Source organism: Ornithorhynchus anatinus, chromosome X2, assembly GCF_004115215.2.
Source record: "Ornithorhynchus anatinus isolate Pmale09 chromosome X2, mOrnAna1.pri.v4, whole genome shotgun sequence".
NCBI classification, from domain to species: Eukaryota; Metazoa; Chordata; class Mammalia; order Monotremata; family Ornithorhynchidae; genus Ornithorhynchus; species Ornithorhynchus anatinus.
In genome coordinates this window covers 8,205,270-8,230,053 of record NC_041750.1, presented here as the reverse complement: position 1 = coordinate 8,230,053, position 24,784 = coordinate 8,205,270, and the positions used below count along the sequence as shown (strand labels likewise).

At 54.8% G+C, this 24,784-nt stretch overlaps 2 protein-coding genes across 4 annotated transcripts in view; one reads left to right on the top strand and one right to left on the bottom strand.

Annotated features, from left to right (window-relative positions):
- The first annotated feature begins 307 nt into the window (after positions 1–307).
- UBXN6 (UBX domain protein 6) lies at positions 308–5,630 on the top strand. Its single transcript, XM_029052696.1, has 11 exons — positions 308–480; positions 1,254–1,414; positions 1,628–1,683; positions 1,898–2,026; positions 2,601–2,698; positions 3,240–3,315; positions 4,031–4,115; positions 4,215–4,437; positions 4,545–4,675; positions 4,909–5,054; positions 5,198–5,630. The coding sequence occupies exons 1-11, from the start codon at positions 398–400 to the stop codon at positions 5,324–5,326; spliced, it is 1,317 nt and encodes a 438-aa protein (XP_028908529.1). The 5' UTR covers positions 308–397; the 3' UTR covers positions 5,327–5,630.
- A 785-nt stretch (positions 5,631–6,415) lies between these two features.
- CHAF1A (chromatin assembly factor 1 subunit A) overlaps positions 6,416–24,784 on the bottom strand; it is a 33,690-nt gene continuing 15,321 nt past the window's right edge. For 2 of the 3 annotated variants that reach the window (XM_029052693.1, XM_039910438.1), the window contains 12 exons: positions 23,452–23,508; positions 18,554–18,783; positions 18,049–18,109; positions 17,428–17,496; positions 16,767–16,993; positions 15,203–15,374; positions 14,810–14,890; positions 14,521–14,613; positions 11,893–12,154; positions 11,116–11,609; positions 8,039–8,162; positions 6,416–6,897 (listed from right to left, as the gene is read on the bottom strand). In XM_029052693.1, the coding sequence (XP_028908526.1) occupies positions 6,791–6,897; positions 8,039–8,162; positions 11,116–11,609; positions 11,893–12,154; positions 14,521–14,613; positions 14,810–14,890; positions 15,203–15,374; positions 16,767–16,993; positions 17,428–17,496; positions 18,049–18,109; positions 18,554–18,783; positions 23,452–23,508 (1,977 nt within the window). In that variant the 3' untranslated portion in view covers positions 6,416–6,790. The remainder of the gene's footprint in view (positions 6,898–8,038; positions 8,163–11,115; positions 11,610–11,892; positions 12,155–14,520; positions 14,614–14,809; positions 14,891–15,202; positions 15,375–16,766; positions 16,994–17,427; positions 17,497–18,048; positions 18,110–18,553; positions 18,784–23,451; positions 23,509–24,784) is intronic. The other variant, XM_039910437.1, reaches the window with a different exon arrangement.

Genomic DNA, 24,784 nt, shown 5'->3' with positions numbered 1-24,784 from the left:
AGCCCCATTTTCCCGACGAGGGCCCCGGGAAGTGAAACGACTTGCCCCAGGTCACGCGGCGGACTTGGGGCGGAATTCGAACCCGGGGCTTTCTGCCCCGCCGGCCCGGCCTCCCTCCGCTAGGCCACGTGGCTGGCCGCCCGCCGTCACCTATGGCAACCGGTGCCACCGAGATGAGGCCGAGGATTCCAGAGCGGTCTCGGCAGAGGAGTGGCGCGAGCCGGGCCGCCTTCCGGTCGGGCGCCCCGCCCCCCCCAGTGGCACGTGACCGGCGGGCGCGCGAGGCGGCGGGGGCGCGAGGCGGGGCTTCCCCCTCGCTCTATTTTCCTTCCGGTTGTTGGGCCGTTGGGGGTTGGCCTCCCCAGTCTTCCGTTGCTTGCTTGTTGCCCTGGGCATCATGAAGAAATTTTTCCAGGAGATCAAGGCGGATTTCAAATTCAAGACGGCGGGACCCGGCCAGAAGCTCACGGAGAGCGCGCGGTAAAGGAGAGAGGCGGGCGTTTGATGGCGGGGGTGGGGGCGGGGAAGCCAGAGAGACGAGGGATTTGGAGGGAGAACGGAAAGGGGGCCGGCGACAGACTGGGAGACAGACCCCTCAAAGTGTGAACGGTTGGCGGCCAACCTCCAACCTCCTACGAGCTAGTGATTCCCCCCTCAACCGGCCTGGACCGAAGCCCGTTGTGGGCAGAAGCGTCTCTGTTTATTGTACCTAGTAAGCGCTCAGTAAATACGAGCGAAAGAATGCAAACCCTGGGCAGCAGAGCAGAGGGAAGAAAGCGTGGGCCCTACCGTCGGGAGACTGTAAGGATGATGAGACGGACGAACCTGACGCACCGAAAACATCAGTGGCAGTTACATCAGTTACCGGATCGGCTCGGACACGGAGAGCAGAAAGACCCCTAGGCCGTAAGCCCCCGGGAGGTCTACCAACTCTCCCCTGTTGGACTCTCCCGAGAGCTCAGTCCAGCGCCTTGCACACAGTAAAGAGTCCGGTACCACCGATTTGACCAGTGCCGTGCCACATCACTGTTCGTCCGTTGTGTTGGAGTGGGAGTGCTCCCGAGGAGGTTGGAGCGGTTAGATACACTGGGTCATCCAGAAAGGCTGCCCGGAGGAGGTGGGATTTCAGGATTTTCCAATGGCGGAGAGGTGGCCTAGTAAAAAGATTCAGCAAGGGCACACCGAAATAGGGGGTGAAGCGGGCAATGATGGCCAGGAGCTAAGTGTCACACACAAACCGCGATCCACTACAGGGAGAAAGCCCCCAATGACCAGCCACCGAAGCCAGCGCCCACACCCCGCCAGGGACCCACTGATGAAGCCCAGCGGGCGGCTGCCGCAGCACTGGCCCGCCTGGAGCAGAAGCAGCTCAAGCCCCGGGCCCCCTCGTTGCAGGACGCCCTCCAGAACCAGGGTGAGCCCCACTGACTCCCATCCCCCACTCCAAGAACCCTTGCCTAGAGGGGTGGGTCCTATAGCAGCCCCCCCCACCACCACCACCACCGAGCAGGACTTGGGGGGTGGGGTAGGACTGGGGCTTTTAATTTGGGTCTGGGGCTCCCGAGGGGAGACCTTGTTGCACCCCTGAAGGATCCCTGTCTCCCTCTCACTGTCATCCCCTCCCCAGTGGCGAAGGAGCTGGAAGCCGAAGCCGGAAGCTCAGGTGCCTCTGGCACTTGTGAGGTAAAAATGGGCAGAAGGTGACACCCCCCTTTCTTCCCCCCACCCCCCCACCAACAGTGGGTCTGTTTGGGCTCTGTGATAGCCTGTTGCTTTCTCTGAGGTCTTTTTGTGGAGGATGGACTTTTGGTTCCAGCACTCAGATTGGGGGGGGCGGGCGGGCGGGCGGTGGAGGCAGTAGCCCTGGCCCCAATTCCTGCTGTGCTTCTCCCCTTAGAAGCCCAAGTCCCCTCTGGCTGGTCCAGGGGCACTGTCAGTATCCGGTGTCTACTTCATCTGCCCGCTGACTGGCTCCAGGCTGAGAAAGGACCAGCGGGAAGCACACATCAGGGAGGCGATTCTCCAGGTAAGGGGCAAGCTCCCCTCAGCAGCCTGCCCATTCCCGCCTCTCACTCCAGCCCAGTCCGTGTCTCTTATGGCTCTGCCCCAGCAAACCTCCTTCCCGGTTTTCCTGCTTTTGCCCCTTGGTCCCGCCTTTGTCCTTGCATGAAACACCCTCACCAACCCCCCCCCCCCAAAACACCACACTATAGCTTTTCCCCCCTTCAGAATTCTCAATGCCACCACTTCCCTGATTGAGCCCCTTTTTCCTGTTCTTCTCCCCTCCCCACCACTGCTTATGGAGCTGTCCTATCGCCTGCTACCTTGCCTTTCCCTCTTAAGTACATCTTGTGTTCTGTTGAACTTTCCCAGCCCTCAGGACAGTGCATTGCATTCAGTAGGTGCTCAATAAATAGTGTGCGTCATTAGACTTTTTAAGGTATTTGAGGGCAGAGACTGCCATCTTTTCCTACTCCTGCCTCTTCCCCAAATGCATTGTAGAGACGCGGTACAGCCCTAGGGATGCGCATGTAGAGGGAGGTGTGTCGGGGGAGCTCACGGGGCAAGTCTGACCAGCGTCACTCCGGCTCCTCCCGCAGCATTCTTCCGTGGACCCCGTGGCTGCCTCCATCATGAAAATCCACACGTTCAACAAGGACCAGGCCATGGTGAAGCTGGGTGTGGAGACTATTGCCAAGTGAGGGTCAAACCTGGGGCTAGTGAGTTTGGGCGCCGGGGAGGGGGAAGAGAAGCAAGCATTCCCGAGTTGGGAGGGCAGGGGACTCATCGCTTTGGAGAAATGGGTAGGGGGGCCATTCACCCAGCCCTCTCCTACTTCCACTCCCTGCCCCATTCAGTCCAGCCTGTCCCTTCCATCCGAGAACCAGGGAGCGGGAAAACGGCCCCTGCCTCGGGCCAGGCAGCAGGGAATGTCCCCGCTGCTCCGATTTCTTAAACCTGATCCCCTCTCCCCAGAGTAAGGGAGCGGTGTGGCAGCAGGGCCCAGGAAACTGAGGGGCAGGAGGCCCAGCTTCCTGGCCTGTTGTGACATTGGGCAAGTCACTTCACCACTCGGGGGCCTGGGTTTACTCATCTGTAAAATGCCGGGGGGGGGGGGGGGATAAGAATGCTCGTCCTGTGTCCGATCTGAAAAATCTTAATTTTGTCATCTGTCTCAGCGTTTAGCACAGAGTCAGGGCTTAAACACCATTACTGTTATTTCCCTGACTACCCCCCAGGTACCTGGACAACATCTACCTGCACCCTGAAGAGAAGAAATACCAGAAAATCAAACTGCAGAATAAAGTGTTCCAGGTGAGCTTCCCCATTCCTATTCCCTCTTCCCAAGTCACTTGCCGCCGCTTCCTTTGCATCTCAGCCCCCCACCCAGGTCCGCCAAACCACTTTTCCTTCAGGAGGCGGTCCCCTACTAATCCCCATATTCCTGGACAGTCAGCAGTTGATTGTTGACTGCTTACTTTAAGCGGAGCCTTGAGTGTTCTGGGGACAACCTATAAAGCAAGTGATTTATCCAATGGGCCCTGGCGGGAGGGGGTGGGTTGAAGAAAGACAGACACACTTGCTAAAGAAATACAGGCAAATTCATTAGACACCAGTAACAAGAGAAACAACAGTCCAGCTCTGGTGGGAAGGAAGAGTTGTTAGGCTTCTTACCAGTTGTCAATATTAAAAGTTATGGGGGGGTGGGGGGAGGGGAGGCCCCCCTCCCCCCCACTTCGGGGGGACAAGACTTCAGGATTGACGGGGTGGGGGGAGCTGTAGCCACACAATCACGTTCCCCAGGACTCTTCCTCGATTGATTATTCCCTTCACTGATTTGCCACCATCTCAGCAGTCACAGACTGATCTGCTATTCGTTTGTTACTGATTTTTATTTTTTTTAAAAATCCCCCATTCACCACTCCTTCCGCTAAACGGACAAATCTGTTAACGACCCCACCTGGTAAGACGCAAAGCCTCAAGGGCAGCAGTCAGACTGGTCCCAAGCTTTTGTGGACCTGTCTTGCAGGAGCGAATCAGCTGTCTGGAGGGCACGAATGACTTCTTCCAGGCAGTCGGCTTTGAGAAGACCACGCTCCCTGTCTCGGATCAAGGCAAGGGGCCAGAAGAAGGGGGGGAGGCGTGGGGAGGGTTTGGGTGGGGGGGGGAGGCGGTGGCAAGGAGAAGGGTGACCGAAGTACTGGGCCCTGCAGATGGCACCATGGAGGAATTCTATGTGCTGGGCCCACGTGCCCTGGCCCACGTGGAGGCCCTGGAGGGTCACAAGCAGCAACTGGTGCAGGGCGAGCCGCTTCGGGCCCAGCTGGACCGCCAGCGACGGGTCCTGAGACCTTCCGCGCTGGCCTCTCACTTCGACCTGCCCCAGGACTTCTACCACCTCACGGCCGTGGAGCTCAAGCGGGAGCAGCAGCTCAGGTGGGTGAGCAGCTGCCTCGGGCAGTGGGGGAAAGGCCCGAGGTGGCAGGGGGCGGGGTCTGACCTCCTCAGCCTCCCCACCTCCCCCCTTCCTTTCCCGGCCTCAGGACGGAAGCCGTGGAACGGCTGGCGGTGCTGCGGACCAAGGCCATGCGGGAAAAAGAGGAGCAGAGAGAGATGAAGAAATACGTATACACCCTTCTGCGAGTCCGCTTCCCCGATGGCTACATCCTGCAGGGTGAGTGCCTCGGGCCTGCTACAGCGGAGACAGGGATTTGGGGGTCCCAGCCCTGCCCCCCAACCCCGATTCTCTACTCCAGCCCCGGGGCCGGAGCTCCTCTCGTTTGACCTACCCTGGCAAAAGGGAAGGGCGGAAGAAGGCAGAGGCGGTGGGGGACGGCTCTGAGGGCCCAGCCCCTGCCCCCCCCCCCCCCCCCCCCCCCCCCCGCCCCCTTCCCCATCTCCTACCAGGGACCTTCTATGCACGGGAGCGGGTATCCACCCTCTACGCCTTCGTGCGGGAGGCTCTGCAGAGCGACTGGCTGCCCTTCGAGCTGCTCCCTTCCGGCAGGCAGAAGCTAACGGACGACAACTTGGCCTTCAACGAGTGTGGACTGGTAGGCCGGGAAGCATGGGGGCGGGGGCGGGTGGCTGGGGGCAAAGGGAGAGACAGACAGACAGACACAGGGAAAGAGAGAAGTGCATCCCGATCTGCTCTTCTGCTCCGAGCCGGCCTGACCTGTCGCTGCCTCCGTTTCAGGTCCCCTCTGCCCTGCTGACCTTTGCCTGGGATACGGCTGTCCTAGCAGATGTCCAAGCTGCTGGAGCCGAGCAGAGTCCAGGGCTGCTGAAAACGGAACTCCTCTCCAGTGCAGAGAACCTCTCGTGAACTAGACTGACATGGCAGGGGCCGAGGAGGGGAAGTCTCCTCCTCTTCCATCACCCCCTTCCCTCCTATTGGGGGCTTATCCAGCTTAATGGGTAGACAGAGTAAATCGAAGCCCCGTCGGCCTTGCGTCCAGAGGGTGTCCACGCCTGGAGAGAGAGCCAGGTCTCTGCCGGTGAAGAGCGAGAGGGTAGCTAAGGGCTGCTTCTAACCTCTTTCCTACTTTAAGTTTCCGTTAAAACACACCTATAGCCAGAAGGAAGGGGCAAGAAAGGGTTTAAGGTGATTAAACAACATCAATACATGCCCCCCGGTTGTGATCTTGGTGGCGCCGGGGGGGGACTAGAGAAGATGAGTCCAACCGACATAGACAAAAAGGGCCGGGGGAGAACAGCCCCCTACGTGGCCGTGGCAAAGCCTCTGGTCATGGGGCTGGGGGGGGGGGGCGGGGGGGGCCTCGCACCTGCAGGCCGAAGCAGCCGGGACCACAACCTCCACCTCCTCCAGCTTGGATAGAGCAGAGGGTGCATTCCCCGCCCCCACCCCCCCCCAGGCGGGTTGGGAACAACCTCCAGTCAACAGCATGGTGCTATCTTTTCCGCACACCCTGGTATTGAAGGGGGAGGTGTGGAAAGATGAGGCTCTGGCAGGTCATTCCCGGACCCAGTGTGCCCAGTGGGGCAGGAGGTGGAGGAGGAGAGATGCTTGGTTAGGGGCCAGGAAGGGGAGAGCCTAGAGTGGGAGGTGGCGTCAACCGTGGCTGAAGGAAACTTCCCTACAGTGCTGGACCTCAGCCCACACAGTGAGCATGGGCCCAAAGGCTACACCAGGTAGAGGTCGACAGCGCCGAGGGCTTAGTCCGGCCAGCTGCCTTCCCGCTGGACACGAGAGGGAAGGAGATATTCATTTGCAAATCCCAGTCACCATTCATCACCCCCACCCCCCACCCCCCAACCGAAAAAAAAAAAATCTGATTCTCCATCCAGCTCCTGGCAAGGCAGCTGCCCTCTCCCCCAACTGCCCTGGGAAGGCTATGCTCCAGCAAACCTCAACCTCAGCAGGAGGGGGAGGGGAAGGAAATTTCAGAAAATAAGCATTTATACATTTCCACCATTTTACAGAAGCGTAATGCTGCCCTGGCAGCAGGCTGGATGCTCGCAGTGCCTTTACAGTGGCTCTGCGCCGACCAACCCAGTTCCGATAATGCTTTTTTTTTTTTTTAAACTTTACGACATTAAGGGCGGGGGGTGGTGGTGGTTAAAATAATCATTAAAAAGGAGCATCTACCAGGCATCCTATGAATCTTTCACACTGCTGAGAGATCAGTGAAGCAGAAGAAAGTGCTGTCTTCTCTTTACAAAGGAAGGGCAGAGTATGTTCACATATCTTAATACCAGCTGAGATAGCTAAGGGACTTCTACGTAGAGAGACGAGGTGGGGTGAGGAGATGGGAACGGCGAGCAGGGTTCAGTTTTGCACGGAGGTTGTTGGGCTGAGGGTGGGGGGGGTCCCGCTGGACCCAGTTTCCATTGCTCCGTCCGATGCTGGAGCCATTTTGGATGTAGACTTGGAATCTGGGGAGAGGGAGAGCGAAGGGTCATTTTTGACAGGGGACGCCTGCCCGAAGTGGAGGCTGGTGGGAGAGTTGCCCCCTTCGCCCCAGAGGGGATCTGGCTCCTGGAGGAAACCTCCCCCGCCAACCAGGATTTTAAACAGAAAAGCATGAAGAGATGGAATTTATACTTAGTCTGGGCGAGCCCCAGGGAGCCGCTTCTCTTAGCACCAGCTCTTTGCTAGACGGACAAATATGGGGCAGACCTTCACCTCCCACCTCATCTGGCCATTCTTCCTCGCTGCCACCCGGGGAGGGGGTGAGGGGGCAAGGAGGGGTGTATCACCCACTCTGACCCCACCCCTTATCAGTCAGTATTTGAGTGCCTAGCATAGGCACAGCACTGTATTGAACACCTTCTGTGCTGGGGCACGCACATACCGTGGACGGGCAGGTCCTATCTGCTCTGAACCGTCTCATGCCATGAAGTGCTTGGAAGAGTTCAGAATTTTATTTTTTTTAAAAAGGCGCCTGAAGTGACAAGGCTGGGAACCCCGAGCCCTATACCTCCGAGTCCCCCGATTCTGTATGCACCGGCCGACGGGTCCCAGTTATGTAGCAAACTGGGAGCGAGCCCGTCCGCTCGGCTGCTTCCTCGCTCTCTCTGCTTAGAATCCAGGTTTGGCTGGGGCGGAGGATTCGGGGCCAGGCCAGACGTCAAGGGGAGTTGAGGCCGTTCCATTTTTGGGTGGGAGGGGGCGGGCCTGCTAGGCCCCAGGCTGACCGGACAGCCGACCGGCACGATCAGAGCCACCATTTTGCCCCTCGGGCGGACTTGGGTCGTCCAGTCTCCCGGCTGGGCTCAGAGCTCAGCACGGCAGGGCAAGCAACTTGGAGCACACAGGCGGGCAATTTAAGAGCCCCACGCGAGAAAGCGTGGCGGGAGGGGAAAAAAGCCAGCTATGTGGCCCTAGGTGAATACTTTCCAGACCTTTGGGGCTGAGCTGCAATGGACAGCACATACCCATCCAACTCCCCTCTTGTTAGGCAGAGGGCAGCAGTGCTATTACAACGCCAGCCTCCCACTGGGTTAAACGTTCTCCAGACCGGCCAGAGAACGAGCTCACTACCCCCACCCCCCCCAAGTTTTCCTTTCTCCTCACCTTGGATGACCGGCACATCCACCACCATGCAATCGATGGCGTCCTCCTCCTCCTCTTCCTCTTCCTCCTCCTCCTCTTCCTCCTCCGTGTCTGCCTGAAACCCGTCCGCCTCCACGGTGCCCACCTAGACGGTCCAGAAGGAATGAGCAGCGAGGTCAGCCGGATTTGGGACCCAGGCAAAGAAAAGAGCTAGGTGGCCTTGAAGCCCCTCCCCCCTGAAACTGACTGGGCTAAGGGGAAGCCAACACTTTCTGACCCCTAAAAACCCAAACCAAACCAAAACGTCACTTTGCAAAACCTTCGCACCAAAGGGAACGCTGCTGGGAGAAACATTTAGGCCACCTCTACCCTCCTGTCTACGTAGATTTCCCAAATCATTCGGTGTAGCTGCTTCCTTTGCTTATTACCAGTCGCCTTGAGGGCAGGGACTGTGTATCAAACTTGCATATTATATATACGCTCCCAGACACCTAATAGAGAAACAGTGTGGCCTAGTGGAAAGAACCTGGGCCGCGGAGTCAGAGACCCTGGGTTTGAATGCCGACTCCGCCGCTTATCTGCTGTGTGACCTGGGGCAAGTCACTTCACTTCTCTGGACCTCAGTTCCCTCCTCTGCAAAATGTAAATTCAATACCTGCTCTCTCTCCTAGACTGTCAGCCCTGTGTGGGATCCAATGATCTCGTATCTACCCCAGCGCTTAGTACAGTGCTTGCCTCTTAAAAGAATACAATTATTACTACAGCGCTCTGCACAGGGTAGGTGCTGATTAAATACTGATCGCATACAGCCGAGTTACAGGAAACCTGAACCACGAATGCCCGAGGACGTGGGGGATCCCCTCCGTGCTATCAGCTGGCGGCCTTTCTGGGACCATCCTCCGAAAGGACAATCGCCATGGAGGCGGCGGCCACTCACCACAGCTTTCTGACCCCCATCGGCACTCACGCTAACCCCATCTTTGTTTACACCAGGCTTAAGGGAGACCTCGAGGAAATGGTGATTAGTGTACAGGAAGATGGAGGAGGGATGGGGTTGGGAGAGAAGGGGGAGGCAGCGGGTAACGAACACCATGTGGCCTGCAAACTTCTCTACTCCTTTGATTTGACCGTCTGGCTCTGCCAAGCCCCACGCCGATCATCACTTTGAATGCACATCTCTCAGAAAAGAAGCTAAGTCAGGCGAACTCACCAAGTGGAGGTTTTGCTGCCCCGCTCACAAGAGCCACAGGGGTGAGAAGGAAGAATGGAGATGGGGGAACTCGGGGATGTGGTTTTCATGGGTTTTTAGGGTGACCCACACACGTCTACCCCCTCCTCAAAAGTCCCCACAGTCGCCCATCCATCCCCATATCGATCAGCTCCCTCCCTCCCCCCAGCCTCATTCCTCTCACGCTACAACCCAGCCCGCACCCTTTGCTCCTCCAGACCAACATACTTGCTATACCTCTCTCTCGCCTCCCTCGCCGCCGACCCCCGGGTCATACCCTCCCTACCTGGCCGCCCCTCCCTCTTCATATCTTTAGAGCCCTACTCAAAATCACATCTCCTCCAGGAAGACTTCCCTGACTGATCTTACCTCCTCACTACATCACCCTGGCATTTGTAAGCTCATTGGGGGTGGGGGTGGGGGATCATTTCTACCTACTCTATTGTATTCGCCCATGTGCTCAGTACAGTACTCGGCCTAGAATCGATGCTCAATAAATAGTGATTGTCTGATTTTCAGTTTGGTGTCTTTACCATTTTGGGGGAGCAGGAGTGTGCCAGATTAAGGACTCCGCTTGGTCTTCGGACTGGGGCTGAGAGAGACCGGCAGGAGGGTGGTGACTGCTGGATCCCATTTGTTCTGAGCTTCCTGAGGGAGCTATTGCAGCTAGACAACCACGGCAAGGGAAGCGTGGAGGACTGGTCACTTTGTAAGCCCCTCTGAGGGGACCTCGCTCAGGAGAGGGCAGTTAAGGCCTGGGGAGGCTAGTTGTCTCATCCTCCTTTTGAAGGTTTGGCCACCAGTGACCATACTCCGGAGTCCTGGGTGGAGAGGGCCCGGTTTACTCTGAAAACCGTCTACTCGCTTCCAAAAGGTAAATCAAATGTTGCAACACCTGTCCTGGGTAAGGGGGTTCCGATGCCCAAGTCACTGGGTTCAACTGAAATACCGTGGCTGCCCCCACCCCGCCAGGCTCGGTTTGATCTCACAGCACTCCGGGATTTAACATTCCCCACGCTCTTCCTCTGGCTTCCCCCAAGCTGCCCGGTCACAGACAAGGAAGGGAAAGACACGCAGGCTCGGAATGACGCCTCTTTCAGCCTATGCTTTGCCCAGGTTGGGACTGGGATTTGAGATTCAGTGTTGGCCCCGTACCTACCCGTCACAATTCTCTCAACTTCAGTCCCGTATCTTTCCGGGCTGAACGGTCCCGGTCCTTTCATCTTCTCCTCAAATGAACACTTGCCCCAACCCCAACAGCGTTCTGGACTGTAAACTCATTTTTAAAAATCTAATGGTATTTGTTAAGCGTTTACTGTGTACCAAGCACTGTACTAAGTGCTGGGGTAGATAAAAGCTAATCAGGGAACCGAGGCACAGAAGTGAAGAGACTTGCCCCAGGTCGAACAGCTGACAAGTGGTGGAACCGGGATCAGAAGCCGGGTCCTTCTGACTCGGAGGCCCATGCTCTACCCACCAGGCCACGCTGCTTCTCCATCGTGGGCAGGCACGTGTCTGCTAATTCTGACATACTGTGCTCTCTCAAGCGCTTAGAACAGTGTTCTGCACATGGTAAGCCTTCAATAAAGGCCGGCGATAACCCCGGGAGGGACACAAGTGTTGGATTCCTCTGTCCCAGGCAGGCAGAGCGGACTGGATGGACCTCAGTAATGGGGCAGGGCTCACGGACGGATGTGACTATCTAGTCTCCCCGCCGGTCCAAAGCACCACACGCAGAGTCGCCGACGAGAGCGGCCCTCTTGCGTCCCCGAGAAAGAGGGACCCGAGCCTTTCTCATCCCACCCGACGGCGGGGTTCTGTCACCCTCCCGGTTCCCCCGACCCGTTCCCCGGAAAAGCGGAAGCCTCACCTTCTCTGCGTTCCTCCGCTTCTTCATGAACCGGGTGATGGACATGCTGCCCGTGGACTTCCTTTTGGCTGACACCGGGGGGGTCTGGGTGGCCCCCGGACCCGAGCCACCGGAGTCCTCTCTGGCCGCCGAGGGGACCGGGGTCAGGTAATTCCACTGGCAGGGCACCGGGAGGTCTTCTTGGTCAAAGCTTTTCAGCACCTCCAAGTGGACATACCAGCACATCCTGAAATCGGGCCTCTTCTCGTACACAGAGTTCTCGGAAATAATCCGCTTGAGGATTGCTTTGGAGGGGATGACTATGTCCTCGGCAGGTGTGGTGGGAGTCTGAGGCCGAGAGGGGCCGGGGCTGGCGGGGCTGACGGCGGCATCGCTGTCGGGGCCGCCGCTCCCTCGGCTGAACAATCCCTGCCGACAGCATTCCTGGAATTCGTGGATGATCACTTTGCTTCCGTTGATGTTCCCGTGTAAGAGAGGGAGCAACTGCTTCAGGACTGGGGGGGCGGGAGGGGGGAGGAGGAGGAGGGGAGGAGGGGAAAGAAACGGGTTGAATTGCTGCCACCCTGGGGAAAGCAAAGCTCCGGGCCTCACGCCCGCCGGCCTCCGAGAGCCAGCGAGCACTGGGTCAGTGAGCGCGGAGGGCTGTCTCCGTCAGGCTCCTGAGTCGGAGGCCACAACCAGCCCCCTGTCAACGGGGGGAGGCCCGTTCTGCCAGGCTGCCCTGAGGAGCCATGTGGCCACACCTCCCCTCCCCTCAGGCCCCCACCCCCCACTCACTCTGTCGGTCTTTCCTCCCCTTCCGGCCGCTCCTCTGGAGCTGTTCCCACTCCTCGGGGAGGGCCGAGTCCAGGATGCAGGCGGCGAAATGCTGCAGTGCTTTCCGCTCTGCACTGCTGCCGCCGCTCCATTCAGCCTCCCAGACACAGCCGATCTTCACCGGCTGCAGGACCCGGAGCCGCTTCCCCTTGGCCAGCAGTTCGTCCCACTCCTTGGCCTTCAGCTTCTGGCGGACCTTCTGGTTCTCCGGGTCGGCGCACTCCTGCGGGCCAAGGGGAGGCGCTTTGAATCGGCCCCCCCGGCAGATCGAGCGATCCAGACCTCGGCTTGGCCCCCGGGGCCCGGGTCAACCAGTCTCCCCGCCCCACGGTCCTGCGGCACGGTCCGGCGAAAAGGCCACCGGCCTGCGCGTCGAGAGACCCGGGCTCCGGGCCCGCTAGCCTGCTAGGTGACCTCGGGCAGGTCACTCAACCACTCTGGGCCTCAGAGCCCTCGACGGCACGAGGGGCGGAGAGAATAAACCCCGCCTCTCTGCCTCCTGGGGGGATGGTGGGAGCGGAGGTCGGAGGCGCCCATTCTCGGCCCCCGCAGCCTTCCGGGCGGGAAAGACGGCCGGAGTTAGCCCGCGTCGCTCCCCCTGCAGCCGGAAAGGAGCCGGGGGTGAAGGCAAAACGACAGTCTTGCTCCTGGCCCTTGGCCGGCAGGACGGGGCGCCGGCCTGTGGGGTTCCCATAGGCCTCGTTGGCCTGTGGGATGCTCCGAGCGACCTCTAGCCCGGTGTCTTGTGGGGGTCGACCGTCCCCTTCCCCGGCGCCCACCAGGGTGAGTTGCTCTGCTCTGCTGCCGCCATCTCCGAGAGCAGCCCGGGCGGACCAGAGACGACACGGGCAAGTGGCAGGGCAAACGGGGCTGGGGGGAGCAGAGAATGCTCGCCCCACAGCGGGTGGTGTTGGGTCCAGTGTGGCCCAGCAAACCAGGGAAGGACTAGCTCAGTCGAAGCAGCAGTGCACGAGGATGAGGATGAGATGGCAGCAGACAGAGTAAGTTCAATATCCGGGGGTGGGCGGGGGGGGGAGTGTCACGCTGTATGGAGCACACCGTACTAGGCAGTTGGGAGAGGAAGAATGTGGATGGGAATTTCCCCCATCCAAAATGACCTAAGGAGCCTTGAGCCCACAGAAGACTTCAGCAACTGGGAGGCTGCATAAAGGAACTGACCACCACTGAACTAAGAGACACCCTCAAGCAGCCCCTTACCATCCTTTCCCCATTCCTCCCCGCTCCACATAAAGAACGGGCATCCCTGGTGGCAGAGAAGACCACTGCTCGGAAAGCCCTTCGGGAAAATAAACCCAAGCCGGGACGACGGCTCCGGTTCCCGCCCCTCTCCGATGACGGGGAGGGGGAGGACGACAACGCCACTACCGCCGCCGTCCGTGACCTCGCCGGGGTTGAGCACGAGAGCTTCTTCTAACCTAACCCTGGGCGCAATATCCCCAGGCGGCCCAGGGGCCGGAAGCACCGTGCCATTGTCTGGCCAGGATCCACGGCCCAAGGTGAGCAAGAGACACGGCAACCGGGTGGCCCCGGTGGGGAGTGGTGGGAGTCCCAAAGCCGCAACAGCTCCGGCTTTGGACCCATCCCCCACGGGTCCCCTTGGCCGCTCGGGTTGAAGTGGGGCAGATGGCGGTTCCTCCTCACAGGACTTGGGGAGCCAAGGGCGAGAGAAACTCCCTTTTCGCCTCCTCTGCCCCGACGGTCCAGATGCAAGGTTGGCGCTCCTGAATAACAACCACCACCCCTGTTTCTGTAATTTATTTAGATTATTTATATATCACGTATTTATATATATTAATGTCTGTCTCCCCCTCTAGACTGTAAGCTCGTCGTGGGCAGGGAACATGTCTTTATATCGTTATACTGTCCTCTCCCAAGCTCTTAGTACAGTGCTCTGCACACTCTAAGCGCTCAAAAAATACGATCGACCGACCGACCTCCTTTGTTCCGTCGCTCTCTCTAAATCCCGCCAGCGCTTCCTCTCCTTTCTTTTTGCATCTACCCTCTGCAAGATCCAATTAGTGCTCCTTCATTCTATTTTTCTTGGATTGGGCGGTAGGGGGGAAGGAGGCAAAGGGAAATGGACGGACAGACGACAGGATGGGACAGGCCTCCCGCTCCACGAGTCTGTCGATTGCCCCCGCGTCCCCTTCCAGGCCGAAGAGTTCTAAACCGTTCGGGTCTATCCTCGTGGGGTAGCGGCTTCGCCTCGCCTCAATCATCTTGGTTGTCCTTCCTTCGTGGCACCTTTCCCAGCTCCATCCTCGCCTAAATGGCGGCGACCACAACTCGGGAGAATCTGGTGGTTCTCTGGACCCGGCTGCTCCCACTCACTCAGGGGCAATGGCTCAGGCAGCCAGGAGCCGGTGAGAAAGGAAGTCACTGACTCTCCAGTGGATACCCCTCACTGGTTAGAACACGCCGCTCCTCCCGGCCCCCCACTACCACCAAGCTGGAAAGTCACGGGTTTCTTAGGGCCTTGCGGTCAGTTTGCCAACCGGCCTTAGGCAGAGCGGAGCTCAGCACCCAGCCGGTGACTGCTTTCAGCACCAAAGTCTCCTCTTCACTTACTTCAGTCACTCCTTCATCTTCGGACAGGTACCCGTGAGGCACAAAAAAGCCATCGTCGTCATCCTCATCCTCTCCTCCCTCGTCGTCGTCGTCCTGGAGGGGGGGAATTGATCTCTTGTAAACAGCAGGGGAGGGCTTGAACCCCAGAGGTAAATCCAAGGGTGTTCCTGCTTCCCCCCGCAACCTCGGGGGCCCCAAACCCTCCCCCTTGCCCCCCAGGTAGGGGCGTCGGTCCGGCCGTGTCCATGGAAACTCAAACCTCGCCCCATCTGGGCAGAGCAGGCCTCACCCCTTCACTGTGGGACAGAGACTCTCCTGGCTCCTCCTCCTCCCACTCTTCATCGCTGTCCACATCATAGTCCAGCAGCCTCTGCAGGGAAAAAATTACCCCGGTCAATGAGTCATGGACTCTGCTTCACTGGCCCCTCCAGGAGCCGGGGAGAGAAACACACAAAAGGAGTAAATTGTGAAAATCCAGCCCTCGCCTCTTTCAAATGAAATGGGTCCAGTGCTCGCCATCCAGTCAGTGCTCGAGGAATCCCACTGACTGACTGAAGGCCCCTCCCCACCCCCCAACAGGTGGAACCCATGTACCTCATCCTTGGACCAGGAGGAAGAAGGACATCCCCCAACACCCACACACCCCAACACCCACACACCATGCCAGTTGAAACCCGTGTACCTCATCCTTGGACCAGGGATTCCTAGGATGGATGACTGCAGTCTTCTTGTTCCACGTTCCCCAATAGGCAGGCCGGTGATTCTCTGAAAACTGCAGGAGCTTCATCCGGCCCAGTTTCCTCCTTTCGGGAACATTGTCCACTTTCCCATTCTCCACTATCACAATGTCACTGCTAAATGAAACGGGACATTCAGCAGCCAAGCTTGAAAAGAGCTAGAGCCCAACTCCTACCTGCTCCTTGGAAAGACCCCTTTGCCCAGTCTACTCTCCCCACCCTTCCACCTCTTAAGTGGCCCAAATCTGGGTGGGGAGGGGACTTGAGCAAAACCTATAAGAACACCTTGAAGACCATGAGCCCCCATTTGGGACAGGGAATTCTGTCTGACCCAAGTAACTTGTATCTACCCCAGTGCTTAAAACAGTGCTTAGATTCAGAGTAAATGCTTTACGAATGCCATAAGAGTAATAGTAATACCACTACCACCATTCTTAGCCGGCAACTTGTGAGCTTTAATGAACTGGGCTATTTAGACTGTAAGCTCCTTAATAATAATAATAATAATGATATTTGTTAAGCACTATGTGCCAAGCACTTTCTAAGCACTGAGGTAGATACAAGATAATCAGGTTGTCCCACGTGGGGTTCAGTCTTAATCCCCAGTTTACAGAAGAGGTAACTGAGGCACAGAGAAGTTAAGTGGCTTGTCCAAGGTCACCCAGCAGACAAGCGGCGGAGCTGGGATTAGAACCCGTGTCCTCTGACTCCCAAGCCCGTGCTCTTTCCACTAAGCCATACTGCTTCTCCTTGTGGGCAGGGGTCATATATACCAACTCTATTGCGTGGTACCCTCCCCAAGTGCTTAGTGCAGGGCTCTGCACCCAGTAAGCACTCGATAAATATCACCGATCAACTGAAGCTTCTCCATCTCCTGTTGGAAATAATAATAAAGGTATTTGTTAAGCCCTTACTGCGTGCCAAGCACTGTTCCAAACGCTGAGGTAGATCAGTATGGACAGATTCCCCGTCCCACATGAGGCTCATGGTGGAAATATGGGGGAGTAGGATTTAATGCCCATTTTTGAGGCCCAGAAAATAATTATTATTACTATTATTGTGGTATTTGTTAAACACTTGCTATGTGCCAGGCACTGTACTAACCACTGGTGTAGATACAAGTAAATCAGATTGGACACAGTACCTGTCCCATATAGGGCTCAAAGTCTTAATCCCCATTTTACAGATGAGGTAAGTGAGGCACAGAGAAAGTGCAGTGACCTGCTCAAGGTCACACAGCAGGCACGTGGCGGAGCCGGGATGAGAATCCAGGTCCTCTGACTCCCAGGCCCGGGCTCTTTCCACGAGGCCATGCCACTTCTTGGCGTGGAAATATGAGCTTCCCCGGATGATCATCTCTGATGATAAGGTGCTTCCTGGGAAGAGGAAGCTTGGGCTGGATCCCAAAGGGATCCACCCGAAGTCTCCCCACACCTGCAGGCTGATATCCCCCTCTGGCTGGCCGGCCCCTCCATCCGCAGGACCGTCCAGCTTCACTGATGCACTAACCTGTTGACCGAGTCGGCGCTTCGGTTATTAACCAAGGTGGGCCCAGAATGGTGGGGCTCCCGGCACTTGAGGTCCTTCAAGAAACTGAATCTGTCGCTCTGTTCTTGGAGAAGTTGGTCTAACTGATCGGAGAGATCCTGGTCAAAGGCCACCCGACAGAGAGGAGCGAGGCCCATGTTCTCTTTGATCTCAAAGGGGGCGAACTTCCCACAGGAGCCAGCGAGGGTCTGAAAAGGAGAAAGACTTTGGAGTTTGGTCCTAGGCAGGTGCCGAGCAAACATCTTTTCCAAAGGCAGCCGGGTGAATTGTGGAAGTTGGTCAGGGAGTTTTGAACATTAAAGGCCAAGGTGGCCTTACTGGGAGCATCAGAGCAGCCTGTGGGTGAGGAGGTGGGAAAAACAGTGTTGGCTTTCAGCACTTCTCACTGGGTATAATTTCCGCCAACATCAGGCCCCTGAAGGATTTTCCGCCCACAGTTACTGACCTAAGAGCCTTTGAAGTTGACCATGCAGAAGTCCCGGAATATTCTGCCTTTTGCCAAAATAAAGTTAAGCCTGGGTAGCCGCAGGTCAAGCGTTAGTGCTAGAGAATCTTGCATTTTTAAAAAACGAAACAAAGGGAAAGAAAAAGAACACAAACCAAAGGGGAACCTACTCCTCACCTTGGGGGCTGCCGGAGTCTTTGGTTTCTGAAAAAAACGGGTGATTTCTGCCTTCTCTGCTTTGATGCGCTGGAATGAAAGTTGAAAACAAACGTTGAGGGTACATTTGAGGGAGACGGGTGCTGCAGTGGAGGCTTTTCAGATTTAAATCCTGCCAAGCTTTTTTGGGTTTTTTTCCCTCCCTGACTTTTCCTTAAATGAGAAATGGGTAGTTCCAAATTGTTCCTAACTAAAGAGTGTGGAGGAAGTGATCTTTGTGCAAGGAAGCTGCCGATTTTGCGGAGGCAGGACTGCCTCGCTTAAACCCTAAATGCTTCCCATGCTTTTTGGGAGTACCGACTTTAAGAGTCACAAAATGGTGGCCAACTATGGGGGCCCCCTCAGAGTGCCCTAGCAGGGGGCACCAAGACAGTCCCCCCACCCTCCTCGTGGGCACTAGGACCTGGCTCTAAAAAAAGTGACATAAGTCACAATGCCACACTCCCAGCTGGGCAGGGATCAGGGCTTCTAAACTGCAGCAGGGCACTGAAGAGGCAGGAGTTCTTCTTCCCCCAAGGATCCCACTGGAGAAGTGCATCAGTCAATTCAGAAGGAAAAAAAAAGAAAAAAGGCAGCAATTACCTTTTCCTCCTCTTTTAACCGTTTCTCCTGTTCTTTCTTGCGTTTCTCTTCCAATTTAGCCCTGTGAGAGAAATCCAATTAAAAAAAAAAAAAAGAAGAAAAAAGAGAGAGCCCTCAGAAAAACCCACAGCCCGCAGTTTGCTGGAGCAGGGGTCTGTTTCTGAGATGAAAGCCAGTCAAGTGCCTACAATGTCTGGAGAGGCTCCTCAGAAACCCAGAGAAGAGACAGACTTGGGGGGCGGGGAGGGAACACAAAGGACAAAAATCAAACACAAAAGCTCAGTGGAGCACACAACTTCTTTTCAGCCCTTTCAAACCAGGAGCACAATTCCTTACCCCACATAAGGAGCAGAAAGCTCTCAAGACAAGACAGACCCCCTGCTAGCAGTGGGGACTGCAGAGCCCCGGCCCACCTCCCCCGACCTCCCTGACCGCATGGGAACCAGGTCCTGGTTCTCTCCCACCCGCGACCCCTGGGACCAGAAGGGAGAGAAGAGCCACCTACTCTAAGGCTTCCTGCCTTTCCTTGCGCTTTTCTTCCTTAAGTCTCAGCTTCTCCGCCTTCTCCTTCTCATCCTTCTCTCGCTTCTCTCGCCTTTCCTTCTCCTTCAGCTCCTTCTCTTCTTCCTTCTTCTTCTTGGCTTCTTCCCTGGCCCGTTTTGCCTCTTCTTTCAGCTTCTCCTTTTCTTCTTTCTCCGCCTGGAGTTTGAGCTGCTTTCCTAGGCGCTCTTGATCCTAGTGGCCAAACAACAGTCTTAACAGGTCTGGGGCAACAGGCTGGTCTCCTGGATGCCGTGGGTGTTGGGGCGGGGAAAGAGGCAGGGATGTGTACTTCCTTCCCTATCCCGATTTCCATCTGTGGGGAGTATGACTGTGGTGACCCCCAGAGCCTTACAACTGTCCACTCTAGCTTCACCCAGGTCTCCTAAGAAGGCCTCAAGTTACCCCATACTGGATCAAACCCGTTACCTCCAGTGCTTGACACACAGTAAGCGCTTAACGAACACCATCATTATTATTATTAGGGGAAGTGAGGGCTTAGTCAGGGAAGGCCTCTTGGAGGAGATATGGTTTTAATACGGCTTTGAAGACGGGGAGGGTGTTGATCTGAGGGCATTCCTGGCCAGATAGAGGGAGGACACGGGCATGGGATTGGCAACAAGAAGAAGAAGAAGAATAATAATACTGGTATTTGTTAAGCACTTACTATGTACCAGGCACTGCACTAAGTGCTGGGATAGATACAAGTTAATTGGGTTGGACACAGTCCCTGTCCTACATAGGGTTCACAGTCTTAATCCCCATTTTACAGATGAGGAAACAGGCACAGAGAAGTGAAGTGACTTGCTCAAGATCACACAGCAGACAAGTGGCAGAGCCGGGATTAGAAGCCAGGTCCTTCTGACTCCCAGGCCTGTGCTGTACCCACTAAGCCACGCTGCTTCTCAGCAGTATTTAATCAAGCTAGGGAGAATAGATTGGTGTTGGAGGAGTAGAGTGTGTGGGTTGGATTGTAGTAGATCGGCAAAGTCAGGTAGGAGGGGAGAGCTCATTAAGTGCCTCAAAGTCAACAGTGAGGAGTTTCTGTTTGATGTGAAGATGGACGGGCAACCACTGGAGGTTTTTGAGGGGAAGAGAGATGTGGACTAAGTGATTTTTTGAGAAAAATGATCTGGGCAAACAGCATGAAGTAAGGACTTGGGTTGGCGGGGGCGGGAGACAAGAGGCAGGGAAGTCAGGGAGGAGGCTGATGCAGTAATTGATGCAAAATACGATGAGTGCTTGGATCATCGTAGTAGCAATCTGGAAGGAGAGGAAAGGATAGATTCTAGAGCTGTTGTGAAGGTAGAACCGAAAGGATTTGGTGACAGACTGACTATGCGGATTGAAAGAGATGAGTCAAGGGTAATGCCCAGGTTATGGGCTTGCGAGAGGGGGAGGATAGCGGTGGTGTCTACAGTGATGGAAAGTCCGGGGGAAGATAGGGTTTGGGAGGGAGGTTGAGGAGTATTCTTTCGGGCATGTGAAGCTTTGAGGTGTCAGGGGGACATCCAAGAAGAGCCTTCCTGAAGACACACGATTCCTCTAAGTGCAGTTACCCTTGTCTGAGGTAGAGTCCTGGGCTGGGAGGACCATAGAGAAGCAGCGTGGCTCAGTGGAAAGAGCACGGGCTTTGGAATCAGAGGTCATGGGTTCGAATCCCAGCTCGGCCACTTGCCAGCTGTGTGACTGTGGGCAAGTCACTTCACTTCTCGGTGCCTCAGTTACCTCATCTGTAAAATGGGGATGAAGACTGTGAGCCCCACGTGGGACAACCTGATTCCCCTGTGTCTACCCCAGCGCTTAGAACAGTGCTCGGCACATAGTAAGCGCTTAACAAATACCAACATTATTATTATTATTACCATGGGTCCGACTTGACCCAGGATGGGCATTTACTCTGCTGGGGAAGTCCTGAACTCACCTGGAGGTAAGAGCTCTGTTGTAATGGTTTAAATAGGTCATCCTGGCAACCTGGACTGGTCATGCCACTTTAGTGAGCTGGTGGTAGTTGTTGTTTTACCTCTCTTTTACCTGCCATTTTCAGTTGGCTGGCCAATTGGAGATTTTGAATTCCAAAGTTCTGGAAGCCGGGGAGGGGGGGAAACGGATGGACACGACAGATTGCTGAATCTGCACAGCCTTCAGAAACTTTGCTTTCTGGTGTGGGGGCGGGGGTGGGAGGGTGTCCTGTTTATTCAAGGACTTTGAACCCATCTGGGGTTAATCATATCAGAGGATGAAGTGAGCCAAAATTAATACTAGAGAGCATCTCTACGGTGACATCTCTTGATCTGAAGACTATTAAAAGCCGAATTTTAAAACCACTCCACTATCCCCTGGGAGTACGATCGGTTCCATTGGAAGTCAGGGAAGTGAGGTGTCGAATTCCTTTCGTGAATGCCAAAAGCAGAGGCGTCCCAGTATGGCCATTTAGGCTCGAGTACGGGTTTTTGTTAAGCAGTTTGGCTAGAGCACAAAAGGGCCGTGAGTCACGTGAACGGCGATGAGGGGAAGAGAAGATGGCAGAAGGGAGAGGAGGAACAGGGGAGAGAGAGAGAACACGAGAGATTGGTTTCGCAAACCCTGCCCACTCTGAACCTTTTCCATTTTTAAATGTCTTTCTGTTTAGAAGCAGCGGGGCCTAGTGGAAAGAGCCCGAGCCTGGGAGTCGGAGGATGTGGGTTCTAATCCCGGCTCTGCCACGTCTGCTGTGTGACCATGGGCAAGTCACTTCACTACTCTGGGCCTCAGTTAAGTTACCTCATCTGGAAAATGGGGATTAAGACTGTGAGCCCCATGAGGGATGGGGACAGTGTTCAATCTGATTACCTTGTATCTACCCCCGCACTTAGAACAGAGCCTGGCACATAGTAAGCGCTTAATAAACGCCATAAAAAGGGCAGGTTACAAAAAGTTATACTTCAGTCTTGGTGGGCTGTAGTTATTTGTATTCAGTTTGAGGATCGGGTCACATTCACCTAGCTGGAATTTACTGTTCAGCTGGGATATTCCTTGCTAAAGATTGTGCAAATACCTGAATTGGGAGGGGCAGAAACTTGAGGCCAAGTCTTAGACATCTCCCCCATCACCCTTGCCCCCAACCTTCCTCCTGCCTGGCCCTCCCCCTCCCCACTTTAAATCCACCAGACCACAGCTATCCCCATCTTCAAAGCCCTGCTGGAATCCCACCTCCTCCAGGAAGTTTTCCCCGATTTCTTTTTTTCTCCCATGTCATAATCTCCCAACTACCTCAGCACTTATGCACTCAACCACCAGAAGCCCTTGCGTACAAAGACGTACACACTCTATTACTTAAGGCTCTTGCTTCTATGTAAATTATTTTGCGTCTGACTCCCCCATGAGGTTCTAAGCTCCCGGAGGGCAAAGAGCAGGTCAACCACCATGACTATACTCTCTCAAGTGCTAGACTAGATAAGTACTTTTGATTGGAATGTCGAGAAAGAGGCTCTTTGCTTTATATTAGCCAGCGAATGAGACCCGAAAAAAAGGAAAAAAAAAAAAAGGTCTTTACTGCCAGATCCCTGGTAAAACCGGCCTGATCCAGAAATGTACTTGAGGGAATCCAAGGAAAAAATGATTCCCCTTTAATGAGTCATAAGAACTGTGCTAAGTGGCAAGTTACTAAAAAATACACCCAGCAACAAAATACTGGAGAACTAGCCAGCAGTAATGCAGAAGGCGTTTTTCAGAGCTGAAGCATGAGGTTGTATCTACTAGTCAAAACAAAAAGTCACACAGTTTGGCAAATGATCTATCTTTCCCCCTGCCCCGGAGCATTCTGACAGGCTCGCCAACCCCAAAGGCCCTTCTGGAAGGACCCTGGATAGCTGAATCGCACACCTACATCTGTCAAGAAGAATAAAGCCTCTTGAAAAATTCAGGCCAGGAATTCTGCCAATTCCATCTGGGAGACTCTGGGCGGGGGAGTGTGACAAGAAAAAAGAGAGGGACAGTCTGGGAAACTAGCCTCGGAGGCTTGGAAAGCACCAATGACAAAGCTACCATCATAAGCAGGGTAAGAAGCATAAAGGTCAAGAGAAGCATGAGAAGCCCTGTGGCCTTAGTGGAAAGAGCACAGATCTGGGAGTCGGAGGACCTGGGTTCTAATCCCATTTCTGCCACTCACCTGCTGGGGGATCTTGGGCAAGTCACTTCACTTCTCTGGGCCCCAGTCATCTCATTGATCAAATGGGGACGCAAAATTTTTCTCCCTTCCACTCAGACCATGATTCTCATGTGGGACGGGGACTCTGTCCGACCTGATTATCTCTATCTGCCCCGGTGTGGAGCGTATAATGATGATGATGCTGATGCTGGTATTTGTTAAGTGCTTACTATGTGCCGAGCACTGTTCTAAGCACTGGGGGAATACAAGGTGATCAGGTTGTCCCACGTGGAGCTCACAGTCTTCATCCCCATTTTATAGATGAGGTCACTGAGGCACAGAGAAGTGAAATGACTTGCCCAAGGTCACACAGCTGACAAGCGGCAGAGCTGGGATTAGAACCCATGACCTATGACTCCCAAGCCCAGGCTCTTTTCACTGAGCCACGCTGTTTCTGAGTATAGTAAGCGCTTAAATACCACAATTATAATTAGTATTATGCAATAAGCAAAAGCGGCAGAAACCAGTTCATAGCCAAGGGACTGACTACCTTGCTTCAGAAAAAGGAGCAAGGCTCAAAGGTTTACAGTCAAAAAGCAAACAAACAAACCAACTCCCCCCACAGAGAACCAGGAGGGGAGATGACCAAGAACTTCGTTTTCTCCAGGAGCCGAAGCACGAGAGTGAAATGTTCTAGATCGGGGAGGGTGGGGGGCGTGTGAGGGAGTCCTTACTCTTTGCAGTCTCAATTTGTCCCGCTCTGCAGAACTTGGGATGAGTTTCTTGGGGATCTGAAAGGAAGTGGCATAAGTTAGCCTGAGGCCTCAACTCTGCAAATCATTTTAACATGAACATTTTTGAGCCCTATTATTAGAAAAACAGAGACATGAGAGCTTCCTCATCGAGCGACATGAAAAGGGCGATCTCATCAACGCGAGATAAACACATTCCAGGACATGGTTATCGGATGTTAAGTTATAAATTGCTCATTGTGCATTCCCCGGACCTATTCACGTCATCTGATCACCCTCATGCACCAGTGATATACCTGACACCAAGGCAATGTCCCCAATATCCTCATTCAGAGGCATTCATTTATATTTTTTCTTTTAAATGGTATCTGTTCCGGGCTTTACTGTGTCAGATATTGTTCTAAGCGTTGGGGTATATATAGGTCAGTTTGGTCGGACACAGTTCCCCTGTCCCGCACGGGGCTCACAGTCTAAGTAGGAAGGAAAACAGGTACTAAATCCCCATTTTACATTGAGGAATCAGGCACGGAGCAGTCAAGTGACTTGCCAAAGCTCACACAGCAAGCAAGTGGCAGATCCGGGATTAGAACACAGGTCCTCTGACTCCAAGGCCCGTGCTCTTCCCACTAAGCCACGCTGTTTGTTTCTTTATGGAGGACCTGGGCACAAATGTAATAATAATGGTGTTTGTTAAGCGCTTACTATGTGCCAGGCACTGTACTAAACACTGGGATGGAGACAAGTAAATCGGGTTGGACACATTCCCTCTCCCACGTGGGACTCACAGTCTTAATCTCCAATTTACAGATGAGGTAACTGAGGCACAGAGAAGTGAAATGATTTGCCCAAGGTCACACAGCAGACAAGTGGCGGACCGGTGAACAGAACTCAAGACCTTCTGACTCCCAGGCCTATGCTCTATCCACTACACCATGCTGCTTCACTGTAGTAGACACTTGGGAGCATAAAAAATGACACAATACCTGCGCTCAAGGAACTTTCAATCTAAGTGACTGCCGGAAGTCATCGCAGGAAGGGAGGCCAGCGTCCCTTGCTGGATTGAACTCAGAAACCGAAGATCAGGTTCAGATTAGCACTCAGTACAGTGCCTGGCCCTGGCACATAGTAAATGCCTAACGAATACCATTAAAAAAAAATTGATAGCATTACAAAATGAGAAGAAAAAAAGATCCACCTTTCAAACGTTCCAGAAAGCCAGCCAGGGGGCTGCTAAAATGTGGCCCCTCCAAGGCAAGGTTTGGTCCCCAAAAGCCAGTCAGTCAGTCGTATTTACTGAGCGCTTACCGTGTGCAGA